An 18,566-nucleotide genomic window follows, 5' to 3' on the forward strand; every position below is an offset into this window, starting at 1 on the left:
ATTGACTGGTCTTTAAATTGCAGGCCTTGCATTTCCTATTCACTGTGATTGATGATAACTTAGTATGATTTTGTGATTATAAATGTTAGGGGTTTTTTTAGTTTCTGAAAGAAAATAGGAAAAAAGCTTAATGAGCCAGTTCACATAATAAGTGCCACTGAAAAAGCTTTTTTATATCCTCAGTAACCAGCACAGTTGTAAGAGAGAAAAATATGGGTTCTATCTTAAGATTTCCAGCTGTTTTTTAGTTTAGTTTAGTTTTTGTTTTTTTTTAAGATTTTATTTATTTATTTGACAGAGATCACAAGTAAGCAGAGAGGCAGGCAGAGAGAGAGAGGGGGAAGCAGGCTTCCTGCCAAGCAGAGCCCAATGCAGGGCTCCATGATCCCCTGGGATCATGACCTGAGCCGAAGGCAGAGGCTTTAACCCACTGAGCCACCCAGGTGCCCCTGTTCTTTAGTTTTTGTTTATAGATATTCATTCTTTGCAGGAAAAATTGGATTTTAAAATGGATTTTTTTGAATCTCTATTTAATAATTGGAGTTTGATTCAGTAATCATTCTTAAGATCAGGCAATTCTGTTTCTGGTAGAGAGGACTGGTAGATATTTACTTGAAACAGGCATGCCAGAATAGTGCATGCATAAAATTGTTTGGTTCCGTTTTTCATCTTATTTATTTATTTATTTTTAAAGATTTTATTTATTTATTTATTTATTTATTTGACAGACAGAGATCACAAGTAGGTGGAAAGACAGGCAGAGAGAGATGGGGAGGCAGGCTCCCTGCGGAGCAGAGAGCCTGATGCGGGGCTGGATCCCAGGACTCTGAGATCTTTAACCCACTGAGCACCCAGGCTCCCCTTGCTTTTTTTTTTTTTTTTAAAAGCAAGGACCATGCCTTAGATATGTGTAGTAGGACAAACTAGCACAGCCGGCAGAGTCCCTTTGGAGGCCCTGATTCTGCCTTTCTCCCAAAGCCCCGTAGTTATCTTTTTTTTTTCAAATTTATTTGACAGACAGAGATCACAAGTAGGCAAAGAGAGAGGTAAGAAAGCAGGCTCCCTGCTGAGCAGAGAGCCCGATGCGGGGCTCGATCCCAGGACCCTGGGATCATGACCTGAGCCGAAAGCAGAGGCTTTAACCCACTGAGCCACCCAGGCACCCCCTGTAGTTATCTTTAGTAGAATTGAAGTGAGCAGATCTATAGGAAACTTTAGTTCTTGACTTGTTTGTGAAACATCTATTAATGTCTTGTGTTGTTGTGATTTAATAGATCATTCAACACCAGCCAGCCAATCTCCTCATTCCTCTAACCCAAGCAGCCTGCCAAGCTCCCCTCCAACACACAACCATAATTCTGTTCCATTCTCCAACTTTGGACCCATTGGAACTCCAGATAACAGAGATAGAAGAACTGCAGATCGGTGGAAAACTGATAAGCCAGGTGAGATCCAGACTTTATTACCTACTGAAAGTGAATCACTTACTCTGCCCTTCTCTAGTGTTTGGTATTTGGTGATGACAGAACATCTTGAATTCTTCTCTCTTTGCATCCTTAGCCATGGGTGGGTTTGGCATTGACTATCTCTCAGCGACATCATCCTCTGAGAGCAGTTGGCATCAGGCCAGCACTCCAAGTGGCACCTGGGCAGGCCATGGCCCCTCCATGGAGGATTCCTCTGCTGTCCTCATGGAAAGCCTAAAGGTGAGTGAGTTTTGGGAACAAGAACCATGAGAGATGTGGTTCTGCTTTTGTTCCTGTAGATAGCCAGGCTTAGTCCTTAAACCCTTAGAGTTGATCAGTTCATAGCATGTATCTAGCAAAGTCCTAGAGAAACATATGGTCTACATTACAAGGTTCTTGAAAAGGAGTGTTGTTTTTTAATTTGTGAACTCACTGGTGATAAAGAGTTTTGTTTTCAAGGGGAGCAGAAAAAAGGTTTTAGTTGCATTGCAAGGTTAAGACGATTCTGATTCATTTAGGAATGTTTGATTTAAGCCTTTTGTGAACCCATGAAAGAAGGTACCTAATTTTAGAGATGTTTTGTTTGCCTAAAATCTTTATTGTAAATATTCTGAGGTCCCACGTGGCACTGAGTTTTAATAAAAAGTATTTCACCTTTTCTGGTTTAAAATCTTAGTGGAAACTAACTGGTCTTGAAGACAGTCTTACAACAGCTTTGTCTAATAGCTGGATGCTTTAGGGGCAGGGATCTTGGGACACATATGCCTTTATATTTGGCGAGGATTGAGAAACAAACCCCTTTCAGACGTCCGGGCATTTGACCTCTGCTGACAAGCTCTGGGCTGTTTTTCAGTCTATCTGGTCCAGTTCCATGATGCATCCTGGACCTTCCGCTCTGGAGCAGCTGTTAATGCAGCAGAAGCAGAAACAGCAGCGGGGACAAGGCACCATGAACCCTCCACACTGAGGCCAAAGTGGCAACCCTGGGAATGAAGGCTCCATAAACCATGGCATGTTGGGTTTGCAGGACTGGCCCATACAGTCCCCTGCAGGTGGCAGCCCTCTTTTCTGTTTCTTGCTGTTAAGAGGGTGTAAGCGTTCCACCGGCACGCTGAGTGTGCACGAAATGTCCGCAGTGCAACAAAAAGAAAAAATCATCGGGAACTCTCCGTCCCCCTGGGGCCTTCCGGAGGGAGAGAGGAGCTGCTGTCTGTCTCACTCAGTTACCTGATATCACCGCCTCTCACCTTCTCCATCGTGCATGTCCCCAGCCACAAGGGAAGTGAAAGCTGAGAAGGGGAGGCAGATGGGAGAAGCCAATGGGAACTTCTCAGTCCTTTTTTCCTCTTTGGGGAATAAAATAGGAATCCATTAATGATTGCTTTGCTGACTGAGAATGTAGTTGAAATTATTCCTGAACATCTTTTATTATTGTTATTACTCTCAGTAGTAAAATATCACACTGAATTCTTCCACACACAGATGTGCTTCTTCTAGTCAGTGTGTAGCAAGGAAAGCCCCGTCCACTGCTCCTGTGAGAGGTTGGTGGTGACAGGATGGGGAAGCTGACCTCTTAGCCAGCGGAAGTATTCCGTGAGGGAGCGTCCAAGGCCTCAACCTTCACTCAGAAGGTTCTGGCAGGCCCCCTTCTGGCCTGGAGACTGCAGCAGGAGATGCCCTTCACTCTGTAGGTGCTCGAGCCCCAATCGAGGACACAGTGTGGGTGGTGGTGCTGGGCTGGACTGGCAGATGACTGCTGTAGGACTTTTAAATTAATGTTTTTGATTCCTGTACATTTTACAGTAGCGTAGCAAGCAGTCTCACAGAAGGCAGGCTAGTCCATTCGCGGCCCGACCCATTTTAATAGGTAGAAGCTTTCAGTGTGGTTATTTTTTGTTTGATTGGTTTTCGTGACCCCCATCCTGCTCACCACCCACCTCCTCTTGTCCCTACCTCCATCCCTTTCCTACCCCGTGCTGTCTGCTAGTAATTGTTTCTGTTCCTAATGTGTACAACATCTCGCCAAGAAGCAACAGCATGGGGTCCAGCAGTTGGGGCCCAAAGGACAGTCTGCGGAGGAAGGAAGCAGTGGCGTCTGCACAGCGCACAACGGGCCAGGCCCCTGCCCAGCTGCGTCTCCCGACCTCCACTTTCAGAGTGAAATTCAAGGCAACAAGGACACGTGTGCGGCACGCACAGAAGAGAACACAACGAAGTCCATTCTGGAAAAGGCGAAAGAAAGGAAGATAAACTTTTATTTGGTATTTATTAGAAGGAAAGAGGACTGAAAATTTTCTTGTGTAGAAACAGAAGGACAGCATTTCTGTTAGTTGCTGGAAAAGTAATATTTTAAGGGGAAATTATGGAAACAATCTAAATGTCCAATTGCTGTGCTAGTGGTAAGGTCTATTTCTGGGAGGTCTCTCTCGTGTGTGTGTGTGTGTGTGTGTGTGTGTGTGTGTTTTTGCGCGCGTGCGCGTACACACTCAGCTGCTCTCCCTGGGAGAGGGGGAGTGTGTGTGAGTGTGTGGAGTCAGTGTGGGACTTACAAACTGGAAGACAGCTGCAGAGCAAAGCACATCCAGGAGCCCCAGTTGTCATTCAAGTCTGGGCAACCCCAGCAATGGAAGGGGTGAGATTAATGCTCGTTGCTCTTCAGAGAGAGTGGTTGGAGCCCCGTATGCTTACATTATTGCTCTTTAAGTTTGACATGGTGTTTGGGGTTTTTTTGTTTTCATTTTGTTTTGGTTTTTTTTTTTTTTTCCGTTCTTGTTTTGAAAGGTCTGAAAGGGTGAAGCCCCCCCACCCAAAGGCAATATGAAACCCTTTGTGCTTCTCTCCAGCCCCCTTCCCCGTGTCTGCCTCTCTTCCTTCCCCTCCCTTCAAGCCTCCCTCCCCACTGCCTTGACCCACTTTGTGTGTTTGAGCTCTGCATTCAGGCAGCTGCGACATTCCAGTGTTTGAGCTGTCCCTGATTCTTGCACCCTAGATGAGCTAGCCAGATTCACTGTCTCACCCCTGGTACTGCCCACATCCCATACAGCCCTGTTTCTGCATGAGAATTTGGTGTTTGGAATGATTTCTGACTCCTGGGGCGGGGTTTCTCGCCTTACCATCCTCAGTGTGGAGTAATGAGGCGGGAGAGGAGAATCTTCATCAGAAACTGGTTTTGTGTAGTAAACTTTCTCTTGTGTTTGTTTTTTTGTTTTGTTTTGTTTTGTTTTTTGTTTTGTTTTGGTCTGTCTGTGCAAGACCTGCAGCTGCTGAAATCAGCTTTGCCTTTAATTAAACCATGTTCTCTCCAACCAGATCTGTGTGTACGTTGTTTCTTTTCTAACTTTGAAGAATATCCTACTTTATCACAGACCTGTACCCCTGAAGCAAACAATACATTATATGTTAATAAAAACAAAAACAAAAAGCCAAGTATATAAACTACTTATATAAGTCATCTAGGAGAAAGCAGAGATGGTCAGAAATTGAATAAGCTTCAGGGTTATTTGTGCTTTTAATAGCATTCCAAACCACTGGGCATTTTTATGGAAAGGGATGGGTAGGAAGAAACTGATTGTCAAAATTCTCTTATCTAATAAATAAAGATTGGCTTATGCAAGGAAGTTAACAACCCTCCGTATGTCTCCCTAGTTTTACTGTCAGTGGGACACTGCAGAGATAGTTTCTCTTTCTGGTCTAAAAATCACAAAGTCTGGTTAACCCCAACAGTAATTAGTGTTCTTAGCTGCGAGGCTGCATTTCTTATAGTTCTGTCCAAAGTTTCCGGTAGTGGCCTGCCGGGCGTGCGGCGGCTGGTTGGAGGTCAGTGCCACGGCCTGCCAGTTTGTGTGTTCACACTGGTCAGCGAGCCCCTCATACCGTGTCGATTCCCTCTACACTTCTTTCCTGACTGCTCTCCACAAGCACCCGCACACTTGAATGGTCGCAGCCACACGTACTGTGCCAGGAGGGAGGGAGGGGAAGGAAGGCTGGTTCTAAAGTCTAGTATTTGTTAACCCCAAGTTAACCCTAAAAATTAAGCCCTTTGGTTAAATGATGACCAAAATAAAACCATAGCATTCTGTCACGTGTATCAGTCCATCTTATAAAATGTTAACCAGCAGGATAGTCCTGACCAAGTGGCTTCCTGGCTGTGGCTTCTTTGCGTCACTCAGGTAGTAGTGGCCCATGTTCAGTATCGAACTCTTAACAGATGTCCCTCCCGGAGAAGGTGGGATTGGAAGGGATCCCGGGGTTGCAGTTCTCTATGGAATTGAAGACTAAGTCTAAATTCAGTTCAAACAGTAAGACTTTGAGTAAAGGAAAGTTAATTTTGCGTGCATCTGCCATCTGAATGACCCGTAGATTTACTTCAGGCTCTAGGAGGAGTCTGCAACTGTTGAGGTACAGGAATAGGGGCATTTATACTTCGGCCTTGGGCCTACACTCTGCATGTCTTGTTTTTTCTAAGTTTTTTATTGAGGTATCACATACAGAAAGGCACCAATAATCCATATACAGCTCAGTGAACTTTTACAAAGTGAACACATTTGGGTAGCCAGCACTCCAAGCAAGAAACATCAGCACCCTAGAAGACCCCTCATGCCCTTCCAGACATTTCCACCCACTCAGCCCACCCCACCCGCCAGGGTCATCATCATGATAAGTCTTCACATCATTGTGTAGTAGGTTAAATTTTCAGTGGGAAAAGTAGATTAGTTAACACTTCCGCACAGCGATGTCTCCCTACAGCGTACTGCAGGTGCGTGCCAAACCTCGAGTGATTATAGTAACTTTTCTCCCACTTTGTAGGTTCTGGAACATCCTAGACTCCTCTAGGAGAGCTTTCCAAATCTGTAGCTGCATGTTCTTCAACAAACGCTTTGGGGAAAATGCCAGTCTTCCCTTTGCACTCTCCTTCCAGCCAGTCTTCATTCACTGATAGAAGGAAATGAATACATCAATTTCTAAAACCAGTGCGGGAGAATTAAGGTCACCTGGATATTCCACACAGAGCTTCGGCAGTCCTTCACCCCCAACTGTGCTAACAGGGAAGAAAGTGAACATAGGACTTCCACCGTCTTACTGGTTTCTGTCTTACCATGGAGGAGTAAAATACAGAAAATCAATTAGATGTTTCAAAAAGTTGTCAGAAAAATAAGATAAAAGAAATTAAAATAAAATAAAAATACATTTTGAGATAGGATATTTTTTAATAACAAGAGTTTTATCTGACCTATGTTAGGAATCTTTATTCTGATTACATGCAGAGGACATGCCATTAATTAGATACAGTTCATCTTTGGGGCACATGGGTGGCTCAGTCAGTTAAGCATCCAACTCTTGATTTCGGCTCTGGTCATAATCTCAGGGTTGTGAGATTGAGTCCTGCATCAGGCTCTGCCCTGAGTGTGGAATCTGCTGAAGATTCTCTCCCTCCAGGACACCTGGGTGGCTAAATCCCTTAAGCATTTGCCTTTGGCTCAAGGTCATGATCCCAGGACCCTGGAATCAAGTCCTGCCTGGGGATCCCCCTGCTTGTTCTCCCAAGCTCACTCTCTCTGGCAAATAAATACAATCTTTAAAAAAAAAAAAAAAATTCCCTCCCTCCCTCCTCTCTCCTCTCCCTCTGCCCTACCCCTGTTCATGCTCTCTCAAAAAAAATTAATTAAAAAAAAAATAGTTGATCTTTGAACAATAAAAGTTTGAACTGTGAGGGTCCACTTATACACAGATTTTTTGATACAGCACTGTGCTACAACAGTATTTTCCTTACGATTTATTTTCTTTTTAAGATTGATTTATTTTAGAGAGAGAGCATGGCGGAGATGGGCAGAGGGAGAGAAAACTAGGAGACTCCCCGCAGAGCATGGAGCCCAAGACAGGGCTCGATCCCAGGACCCCGAGATCATGACCTAAGCTGAAAGGAAGAGTCCGACACAGTAAGGAATATGCCACCTTTTTTTTCTCTCTCATCTACCCAGGTTTTTCTGTGATCTCCTCCCATCCTCACTCCCCACCCCAACACTGGACAGTGTAGCTGGCTAGTTGATACTGACTCTTAAAAAAACGGTGCTGGGAGTTACTAAGTCTTACTGTCCCCTGTTAGAAGACAGTCACAGCCAAGGCAGCCTGCTTTATTTACTTCATTACTCATATTTTGAGTTGATTGCCACGCAATTGTATACTCTTTACACCATTAACTTTTAAATCTGATTTCTTAATCTGTTGGATTTTCTGTCATAATTGGTAATGGTGTTTGTTTCCACTACTATGCATTGCTAATGCATATTTCTGCTGTTTTGAACAAAGCTTTTGATGGGACTCTTGAAGTAGAGAAATACGGATTATGTCAAACTGTGAGTTAGAATGGTGCTTCTCACCCTTGGGAGATCAGCATCACACTGGAAGCTGTTAGAAATGCAAATTTGTGGGCCCCACCCCAGACCTGAATCAGAATCTGGTTGCTGGGCCAGGAATTTTATTTAACTCTCAAAAGGGTGCTTGGGCATTCTGAAGTTGGGAGAAGAGCTAAATTAGAACTCTCTACTTAATACTGTTTCAGCTTTTAGTGTGTTTGATTCCTAACAGGATCAGGAAAGTCACCAGAGACACGAAGCAATGTTGAGTAGCTTCTTGTTCAGGCAAAACTACCCACTTCTTCTCTCATCTTTAGAAAGTACATCAATTCAAAGAACTGCGGTTTACAGAAAAGTATCCTATGGCTTGGTGCAAAGACAAAATGATTCCAGCCACTGTCCAATCGGTTCACTCTGGGAATGAGAAAGCATGGCTTCCAAAACAGCCATTTTTTTTTTTTTTTTAAGATTTTATTTATTTACTCAAGAGACAGTGAGAGAGAGAGCACAAAGGGCCAGGCGGCTGGGAGAGAGACCCCAGGATCATGACCTGAGCCGAAGGCAGACAGTTAACACACTGAGCCACCAAGGGCCCGCCTGAAACCGCCATCTTTAACAATCAAAATGTCAGCGGAGTCTGTCATCTGTTGCTTCCCTCCCCACTGGAGCAACAGATGGAAAGGCTGAGCGCTCCGTTCTGCTCCCTCCCGCTGAAAGCGAGGAAGGACATTGAAACCACTGGCTAAAGTTTGGCTTGTAAGTTATTAATGTTTCTTCCTCTCTTCCCTTGGACTTATTGCTGCTCACATGGAAATTAGTTTCTGTGATCCAGGAGTAGTACCTACCCATTGATATAATCCGGATTATGTCTCCTTCCTGGAACTCCAGGTCTTCTGGCTGGGTGGCCTCGTAACTGAAGAGTGCTACCACTTGGCCTCCTTCCTTAAACTCTGGTTCTGTTGTCTGGTTATTAGCTTCAGATTTTTCACTTTCCTTGAGTTCATCTGGAAAGCCTTGGTCACCCTGAAATAATAAAAGGGCCTGTTAGTTTTCTCAACTTCTCAGCCAGTGAACATTGAACATCACTAAAGGAATCCGTGAAACGTTAGTGTAGCACCTGGGATATAAACTCATGAAGGCCAAGCGTGTGATCAGTCCCTAGCACAGACCCAACATGTACTTTAGGAACACAGGATGGTTGGATAAATGAACCCAAAAGGTCTGCAGGACCATAGGTGGTCTTAAAAATCTTACAAAAACCTACAGGAATCCTAAAAAAAAGAACAGGTACTACTGCTATTTCATCGCAGACGGAAAAACAAGAGATGGAGTCACAAGTAACCGACAGAACCCAAGGTCAAACCCGGGTTTCTAACTCTGAATCTAACCCCCTCTCCCCAGCATCCACAACGCTAGGGACCTTGTTAGAAATGTAAATTTCTGGCCCCATCCCAAACCCGTTAAATCCTAAACCCACTGCATGTGGGGCCCAGCAATCTGCATTTTAACAAGCCCTCTAGGTGAGTCTCATACTTGCTAAAGTTTGAGAAACCTTGCAGAGCGTCATGTTGTCTTTCTCAGGCCATGAATAAAGGCGTTGCTTTCTGATACATGTTTTAAGTACACACCTTAGTTATCATTGTGGTTTTTGATCCACAAATGTTGAAGAGAAAAAGGGTGCAGTTTTCTAGAGAAGTGAATCATAGGATTTAACGAACCCGTAATAGAAACCCTGTGAGGTTCAGTGCTGTACTGAGTGTTCAGAGTTCTTACTTTCTAATGTCATGTGTTCCCTGGCAGGTCCCTTTTACTGGAAGGCAGTATAGTGGGGTGGAAATAGCTCCACTGCTCACCGTCTGTGTGTTTTTGAGCAAGTGGTGAAACCTCTCTGAACTTGTTTTCTCGCCTGAAACAGAGGCTAGAAGAATGAAATATGATGTAGAATAGTAATAGCTGACAATTACTTTTTTAAAGATTTTATTTATTTGAGAGAGAACACACATGTGCGTGTGTGAGCAGGGGCGGGGCAGAGGGAAGGGGGAGGCAGAGAATCCTAAGCAGGCTCGGGGCAGGGAGCCTGATACGGGGCTCTGTATCAGGAGCCTTCCAGCTTGTGTCTTTGTGTCTGTCACCACTGCCACCCTGAGATCACGACTTGAGCAGAAACCAAGAGTCAGACGCTCAGCTGCACCTCCCAGGCGTCCCTGGCTCACAATTCTTAAACTCTCTGTGAGAGTCCTAGTCTCAATATATACATATTTATATTTAAACTTGATTAATGTAAGTGTTTCTGCATAGAGTAGATACTTCATAAATGATGGTCCCTTTTCCTGCTCTTCTAGCAACTGAATGAGAACATCCTGACTTGCTGCCTCCAGGACTAAGGGGTAGTGATAAAAGAATGCCTGCCAATGACCTCTGAAGCCGGACTGCATCCCGAGAAGACTGTGTTGGGAATTTGGGGAGGGCTAGTTACATACAGCCACTAGTTATACTGAAGCGCTCTTCAAAGAACAAAAATCAACCATAATTAAAAACAATAAAGAAAATACTTCCCTTTTAAGGGAAGTAACACGTTTAGAGCGGAAGGGCCAGGCAGAATCCTTTCAAGACAATACTGAAAGGATCCCTCCTGACAGAGACCGTCGAAAACCTCAGGATGACCTTTCAGACTTCCAAAGGACCCCCTGTACTGCTACCTGTTCTCCGCCGTCCTGCACCTATGGTCCTGGGCGCCAGTGAGTCCAGGGGCCATACTTCCTGAACAAAATTTTCTGAACCCTTAAACACCACCGACCTGGGGCTTACCGCTGGGCCTTCCGCTGGGCCCAACCTCTTTACTGCCTCTCCCACTCATTTTTCTTTCCCAACTAACACGTATCTGATTTCAGTGAGAACCTGCCAGAGACCCTTCCCCAGCTGAGCAGAAGCCCCTGTCCAGCTGTGGGGTTGAGGGTTTAGAAGAGGGACTCTGCCCCCACAGAGCCCACTGCCCCAAGCCCAGATGGTCTGGAAGAGCTTGGCCTATGCGCTCATTTCCATGGTTTCAAAATCCATTCAGAGGTAAAAAATAGTAGCTCTCCAAAGGGTTCACGTAGGACCTGTCGAATGTCATACCCCTTACTGATGGAACTGCAGATGCCACCATCTAAACATGCTAAAGCAGGAAACCGGGGAGAACAGAGGGACCCCAGCTGACAGCGGCTTTGGTCGGTGGAAGCTACGATCTCCTCAATTATGCGTTGGGACCCCTCAGTGTCAGGACTGTGGATGGGAAGCTGAGCACTCAAAGAAAGCCTGCGGGCTGGCCTGCCTCCCAGAGCACCCGCTCCCTTGCTCCTAGGTTCCTGAATCATCCGTCCCAAGCCATCATTCCTCCTATTTTTCTACCCTGCTCACAACCCCATCCGAGTGCCACAGTATGCAAGACTTTCCATGATGCAGCCTTCCAGCTTGTGTCTTTGTGTCTGTCACCACTGCCAACTCTTTGGGTCTTCCCTCTGCTCTTCCATCTAGAGACGGCCTCTTCACCTCCTCCACCTTGCTAGTTCTTTTACCGCTGGGCTATGCTTCAAGACAATTTCAGCATTATTCTCTCTAGGAAGGCTATTGACTATTGACTTGTCCCAAATTCCTTTAGCATTTTGGGGTGAGACACCCTCCCTTGCGCTTAGGAAACACAGCACACCATCCGTCTCCATCAGTTCACCTAACACACGCTCTGTAATCCTGTCCGCCCCCGTCTTTCCCCCAAGAAGAGCCTGTGTTTTGTTAGTGTTTGTATCTCCAGGAATATACAAGAGAGCAGTAAGTGCTCAGCAAATGTTTGTTGAAGAATAAATGTCGCCAAACACTGGAAACAATCCAAATGTCTACCAACAGGTCAATCAATAAACAAACTACTATTCATTTAGTGATACCATTAGTGATCAAAAGAAATGGACTATTATACCACAAAAGTATATATAAAGACAGAAAAGTAGGGAATGCCTGGATGGCTCAGTGGGTTAAGCCTCTGCCTTCAGCTCAGGTCATGATCTCAGGGTCCTGGGATCGAGCCCCACATTGGGCTGTCTGCTCAGCAGGGAGCCTGCTTCCCCCTCTCCTCTGCCTGCCTCTCTGCCTACTTGTGATCTCTGTCAAATAAATAAAATCTTTAAAAATTTTTTTTAAAAAAAAGGAAAAGAATATATTGAAATGTACTATTAAAAGCTTATATATTATTGTATGATCCCTTTATTACGAAACTGATGGACTATTGAAAGTTCGTATGTATAGTATATATAGTGACATATATATAACAGAGATTTTATACATAAATATATTATAATGTATAATATTTACATTATATATGTAAAAATATATACCATGCCTATAACTTTTAATAGTCCATCAATTTCATATAAATGGATCGTGTGAATTTATGTGCATATATATACTATACAATCCATTTATATGCTCCACTTATATGAAATTACATAAAAGGCAAAAAAATGTACGTCGAAATGTTCATAGAACATGGATGGTTTTTAGGAGCCACGGCTGTAGGAGGGAATTAACCTCAACAAAAAAAGAAATTTTCTTTTCCCTTGGAGACAAAGGGACAAAGTCAAGAGTGTTAGTGCGTAGCTACTACTCCTAGCCTCTAACTTTGCCCCCAATGCCCTTTACTCTTACTGGGCAGTGAGTTACCTCTGTTCTAGGCCCTGCGGTCTAGAAAGGGGTTCAACAGTACAGACTCTGGAGTCAAAATTCTCACTGGGCCGCGGTTCCACTACCGACCCGCTGTGTCATCTTGGTCAAGTCGACCTCTCTTTGTCTTACCTAAATTGCGAAACGGGCTAACAATACCTCACGGAGTTGTGGGGCCCCTGAGAATGCACATGCAGCGGGCACTTAGCGTGGCGTCTGGCACCTGGGAGACGTTCAATAGATTCTGGCTATTGCTGGGAGGTTGTAATCCAAATCATCTCTCTGTGACATAAATGCAAACTATTATCCTCCACTCCCAAGTGTTCTTCCGCATGGAAACGGACAGTGAAGAATGGCGAGGAGCTCAGCCTCAAGCTAGGATTTCATTCTGACCTTGCTTGACAGCGCTGGGTCTAACCTTGGAACCGCTGGGTGGGGCAGCAGCTAGAAGGGACTCGGAGGCTTTCTGTGCATTGTGGGGCCTCCTCTTCCCTTGCAGGGAACCCGCTCCAGGCTGCCACCGGGGTGCCAGGGAAAGGGAGGCAGAGGTGTGGCTCGTGACTCACCATATCCTCAACACCAAGCACAGTGCCAGACTTGTGGCCGGGGCTCGGTACGTGCTGTTGAGGAAGGGGCCCAAAAGACAGAGGACGCTGGGTGGCCCTGGGCTCCCTGCACTCACCACTGTGTTCTCACACCACAGAGTCAGGCTGAAGTTCTTCACTTGCCCCCAGGCGGCCTTCATGTTCTCTTCTGAAAGGGGCACCAGCTCATTGCTGTCCAGAGGCCGATAGCTGGGCAGAGGTGAGTAAGAACCAAGTTGGAGAACATCAGCACAAAAACCATTGTCTTCTCTCCTCCAGGCCAGCACCAGGTCCCCAGATGGAGCCCCGCTACCTTCATGGGCTCACCTCAGCTTCGTGTGTTCTGGCAAGAGCTCCAGTTTCTTAGACACCATGTCCCGGACTTGGCTGTAGGGGAGCCCGGGCTGCGTCTCCATGACCACCGTGTACTTGTAGTGCACCTTGAGTGTGTAGGGCATGGGAACGCTGAGCTTTTCCTCCTGAGGGGAGAGGAAGCAGAGGGAGCTCATGAGGGTCTGTGGCCTCCTCTCAGCCCATCCTGGATCACGGGGAGTGTTCTGTGCAGCAAGGAGAGGCCAATAGCTAGCCGGCTTCACGGGAAGGGGCTTTCAGAGGGCCCACAGCCCCACTCTTGCCTGGATAGGAATTCCTACAGAGCTGGAAGAGCTGGCCCACGCACTCCAGGCCAGTAGGAAATGTGTGCACGGGGTGGGGAAAGTCATTATGGGGCCCTCCACCCTGTCGACCGTGTGTATGGTAGTAGCTGGCCCACCCTTCCTCGGGGACTCCTTCTGTAACCCAGGGACACCTGCTCACGGCGGAGAGCCTCAGCTTTTCCTTTCTCTTCCACTTGAAAGAGTACAAGGAAAAAGCTTACCTTGGGCTCTTCTTTTCCTTTTTGACCTAAATGGAGAAGATGAATAAAAAGAAGATGTTGAATAAACACTCCTGGCTAGTCCCTGCCTTCCATAGAATGAAACCTTTTAGAATAGGACACCCAACTTCTTACCTTTAAATCTCTGGGGTGATTCTTAACCTTAAACTGTAGGGAAAATCGCACTTGGGGGAAATGTGCAAGGCAAAGCACAAACACACAGAGAAACCCAGTCCCTGCCTCTGGGGAACGTACAGGCGAATATCAAAGGACCATCCCACCCCAGCAATGCATGGGGTGAGCAGGGACCCCAAAGTCCAGTTACACCAGTGGGCGCTGAGCAATGAAAGCAGGGAGTGCAAGAAGAACCAGGGACCACAGCAGCAACGTTAGAACCACTCGTTTCCCCCTTGTCCTCTGTTTTTGTGCCTGTTTCTAATATGTATATGAATATGGCCATAAGCACATAATTTATATGAGAAGTCTGCATAAAGATAATCACTATAGAGGGTGCACAATGGAAAAAAAGACCATTGATCTCATACCCAGCTAATCATTAGAGTCACTTGAAAGGTTTTTTGTTTTTTGTTTTATTTTTTCCCTAGAAACACAGATTCTAAAGCCCAATTCCAATCCTGAAGAATCGGAATCAAATGTCTAGGAATCTACAGTCATAAAATTTTCCTAGGCTAATATGTGATCCTTGATGGGCCCCTAGAGAGAAAAGGTAAAAACCAAAAAAAAAAAAAAAAAAAAAAAAAAAAAGCTATCAAGGATGTTTTGAGGGGTCACTGGAGAAATAGGAGTATGAAATATACACTCTATAATATTATAATAACCTTCAATGTCCTAGATGTATCAATTGTGGTTATGCAGGAGGATAGGAGATAATACTCAAGTGCAGGGTGAAGGCCATGAATCTGCGACTTCCTTTCAAGTGGCTGGGGGTGGGGAGGGGAGTGGGCAAGAATGTGATACAAAATGTTAACAGTTGGTGAATTTAGGTGAAACGTATTCTGGAGTCTATTGTTCTACACTTTCAATTTTCAGTCTGTAGGTTCGACAGTTTTCAAAATAAATATGGAGGTGTGGGGAGCATCCCAAGGGGTTCTGGTGATCTGGGGGTGCCTAACTATCATGGATCTAGGATTTGGACAAACCGCCTCTTGAATGAATCTCTACTGAGCACTTATCCAGAATCAGCTGAAATGGCATTCGTGACCAAATTCCCCTTACCTCCCAAGGCCGCCCTCTCCAGACAGCAGGACAACGTCCTTTTCTCATTGGCCCTTGGTTCATGGTCTATCCCTCGGGGCTCTGCAGAGCAGTTTCTTTTCCAGATAGAGCTCCGGGACTTTCGAAAAGAGCCACTCCATCCCCCTCTGAGGTAAACGTATGCACTGACTTCAACCTTTCCGGGACATGGTTTCTGTACCTCATGATGGAGGGGTCTGGTGACCACTTAAGTCGAGACACTCACTGCCCCCTGAAACCAGCTACATTTACCTGCTCCCTGTGGGTGTTCTGGAGTAGATAGGGGCAAAGGGTGTCTTATTTCCTATGTTTTGGGTGGGTGGGTGGTGCAGGAGAGAAGAGCCCTGGGGCTATGGGTTCATAAGCTGAGCGGCATGCAGGGAGGAGAAGAAACCAGAATGTCCTAGAAGGCTGGGAGAGCAATGCTCTGCGAGGAAGCAGCCAGGAGCATTCCTATACCCAGGCCAAGGGTGTTTTCCAGGGACACCAACCGGGTGGCAAGTGGGGTCTTCCAGGAGCGCTGGAACTGGGAGGAGCTGGGATATCAGACTCTGGGGAGGCTTCCTCCTGGAGGTGACAGAGATGGTGAGAGACGAAGTCCTTAGGTAGGAGTTTGGGGGGGGGGGGCAAGGAAAGGCAAACGGCTTCCTAAAAGTTGGAGCAGTGGTGACATTCGGGGGAGACTAAGGAAAGTGCTGGTTAGAGAGGAGGCGGGTTGACCTGGTGGGAAGAAATCACAGTAGAAACAAGAACCTTAAGCCCCACCTAAAAGGCCCCTGCTGCCTGCCCCTTTCAGCAGCACTGGAAGTCTCTGGAGGTGAGGGAGGACCTGAGTCTTGCCTCAGCTCCCCTCTGGCTCCACATCCCGCCCCTTAAGGAAAAATCCATCCCTCATCGGTACAGCATTTAAAACACTTCCAGTTATCTGAGTACAGTAACTCGGACCGGGGAGGGCCAAGCGCACAGAGGACAGCTGGTTGCAGTGTGTCCAGAGAGACACATGAGACACCGTCGGTCATCTACACGGCAGTTCAGGTCCAGTGAAGACCACCGGCGGAAGGGCAGGCCTTCAAGCAGGGAGGGAGGAGCCGTGGCAGGCAAGGCCCACTCCGACTCTGTGCTCTAAAACGGACTTCTCTTTGTTACCGGCCTGTCACCAGCCAACACACAGACGGTTCTTCTAGGTGAGGAGGACATTTCCGGGAAGATCTAACCTTCCTGTACTACAGGCTTTGGATCCCAAGTCACCCCTGACCGGGAGGAATCCGAGAGGTGGGGTGGGCCCAACAGGTCCCTCAGACCCTCCCTCAGCACATCTGGGGGCTTTCCTTGCTCCCCAGGTTCCACTCTGGGCGGCTGGAGTTAGGACTGGGAGTGGAAGGACCTTCCCAGCGCCTCTTCCACACAGCCCTGTCCCCCTCCGGGGAGGCTGTGGTGGGAAGGGGCTCAGCCTAGCAAGGCACGTTGTTACCTGGGGCTGCTGCTGACCGGGGATCCGCAGCTCGACGGGTTCTAGGTAGTTGCAGGGAACGAGCCCCTTCTGTGGCAGCATCGCGTGATCGGAAAGGGGAGAACAAGTTGGCTCCTCAGTGCCCTGTGGACCCTGACCACCCAACAGCCCAGGGATGTGGGGGAGCAATGGGGGTGCAGACGAAGGCGGGCAGCCGGGCTGTGAACGAGGCAGCAGATACTGCTCGCCAGAACGCGCCGCCGTCTGCTGCCAGGATCCCGTGGCCGACACACCCACCCCTGGTCCTCCGAATACCTGCCCGTTGAATATGACCGTCGCCCAGTTGTCGTTGCCCTTCTTCAGGACAAAGACGATGTTCCCCGGCATGACCTGCAGCTCCTCTGACGTCTCGGGCACAAACCCAAACAGCACCCGGTGAGCTTCCCCTTCCAGAGCCCTGCGGGGGACAGACGCGAGACTCCGTCCTCTGTCCAGTGTGGACTGCGTCCTGCGCATGGCACCATGGCATGCACGACAGTGGCCCTGGGGCCGGGACATGTGCTCCAGACACCCTCTAGCTCAGCACTGAGTTGCCCCTAGGACCTGAGCAGGACCGGGCAGGAAAGTGCCCGTGAACACGCACCATAACCACATAGGCCGCGGGACGAGAATGAAAGACAAAACAACACGAGACCCCCAGGCCGTGCCCTCCTCGCCTTCCCCTCTCCTCGGAGGAGGCAGCTTCCGGCTGTGCTGGACCAGCTTTCCAGTCTGGGCTGCGGTGGGCTGGGCTTGTGGGACAAGATGAACACACACGGTGGAGGGCGGGGGAGAGCCAACTGGCTGAGAAAGGGGGTGGGGGGCCAAGTCACCTGGAGGCCCCGCCAGCCAGTGAGCACACGGGGTGGGGGGGTAAGGGGGTGAAGAGCAAGAGGCCAGCTATGGGCAGTGGCCGGATGTATAAAGGGGGCCTGAGGCCAGCCAGCTATGCGCTAAGCAATGTCATTGTCCTTTTACTGTTTCTTCAAGACCTCCTTTGCCCTTGGAGGCTTTGGCTGTACAGTCTGGGCCTCCTTGGAATGTGTGAGTGTGGGGCTGGCCCCTGCTCTGGTGGGGGGCTCCCTCTCACCTCCGCTCTGTCCCCTTCCCCTCAGCCCTGCTCTCTGTTTCCAAACAACAGGCTATTTGCGTGGGAGAGACAGACTCCTCCAGCAGGCAGAGCTAGTAATGAGCTCATCAGCCCCCTCATTTTTATAGTTGCTGTGGTGCTTTTTTCATTTAAAAAAAAAAAAAAAAAAAAAACGGGATGCCTGGGTAGCTCAGTAGGTTAAGCCTCTGCCTTCGGCTCGGATTGTGATTCCGGGGTCTGGGATTGAATCCTGCATCGGGATCTCTGCTCAGTGGGGAGCTTGCTTCCTCCTCTCTCTCTGCCTGCCCCTCTCTGCCTACTTGTGATCTCGCTCTCTGTGTCAAATAAATAAGTAAATTCTTAAAAAAATAAAAATAAATAAAATTAAAAATTAAAAATTAAAAAAAAAAACCCTCTTTATGGGCGAGGGGATCGGGCTTGCTTCTTTGCTAGAAGAATTCTTCAGAAAGCTATAAGTTGTGTCATTCTTGGCTTCTTGTCTTATAGAAGAGCGGCTTCTTTTGCCTGAGTTATTCCTCTTACTTCTCCAGAGACCATGTGTCCAGAAGGAGTGAAAAATGCCCACTCAGGAAAGGACACACCGTCCAGCTTCCCACTTTGCTCCCCCGACTCCATAAAGCTCTGGCCTCCCCCTTTTCTGAAGTGCCTACAGTCAGGACAAAACTGCTCTAGCCTCTGCACAGGGGGGCTCTGTTCCACAGACACCTGCTGCCCTCCAGTAGGGACCCCCACGTGTGGGTGGC

General features: G+C 47.3%; 2 protein-coding genes across 14 annotated transcripts in view; one reads left to right on the top strand and one right to left on the bottom strand.

The window, feature by feature from the left end:
* Positions 1-4,776, top strand: part of SMG7 (SMG7 nonsense mediated mRNA decay factor) — a 93,445-nt gene extending 88,669 nt beyond the window's left edge. For all 13 annotated transcript variants that reach the window (XM_059146837.1, XM_059146844.1, XM_059146842.1 and 10 more), the window contains 3 exons: positions 1,275-1,445; positions 1,561-1,706; positions 2,320-4,776. In XM_059146837.1, coding sequence (XP_059002820.1) covers positions 1,275-1,445; positions 1,561-1,706; positions 2,320-2,433 — 431 coding nt within the window. In that variant the 3' untranslated portion in view covers positions 2,434-4,776. The remainder of the gene's footprint in view (positions 1-1,274; positions 1,446-1,560; positions 1,707-2,319) is intronic.
* A 1,141-nt stretch (positions 4,777-5,917) lies between these two features.
* The window catches only part of NCF2 (neutrophil cytosolic factor 2), a 30,448-nt gene continuing 17,799 nt past the window's right edge, over positions 5,918-18,566 (bottom strand). Inside the window, exons 8-15 of the mRNA XM_059146852.1 lie at positions 16,989-17,130; positions 16,695-16,763; positions 15,715-15,790; positions 13,973-13,998; positions 13,423-13,574; positions 13,194-13,305; positions 8,665-8,842; positions 5,918-6,398 (exon numbers count right to left, since the gene is read on the bottom strand). Coding sequence (XP_059002835.1) covers positions 6,286-6,398; positions 8,665-8,842; positions 13,194-13,305; positions 13,423-13,574; positions 13,973-13,998; positions 15,715-15,790; positions 16,695-16,763; positions 16,989-17,130 — 868 coding nt within the window. The 3' untranslated portion in view covers positions 5,918-6,285. The remainder of the gene's footprint in view (positions 6,399-8,664; positions 8,843-13,193; positions 13,306-13,422; positions 13,575-13,972; positions 13,999-15,714; positions 15,791-16,694; positions 16,764-16,988; positions 17,131-18,566) is intronic.

This window comes from Mustela lutreola, chromosome 14, assembly GCF_030435805.1.
Source record: "Mustela lutreola isolate mMusLut2 chromosome 14, mMusLut2.pri, whole genome shotgun sequence".
NCBI lineage: Eukaryota > Metazoa > Chordata > Mammalia > Carnivora > Mustelidae > Mustela > Mustela lutreola.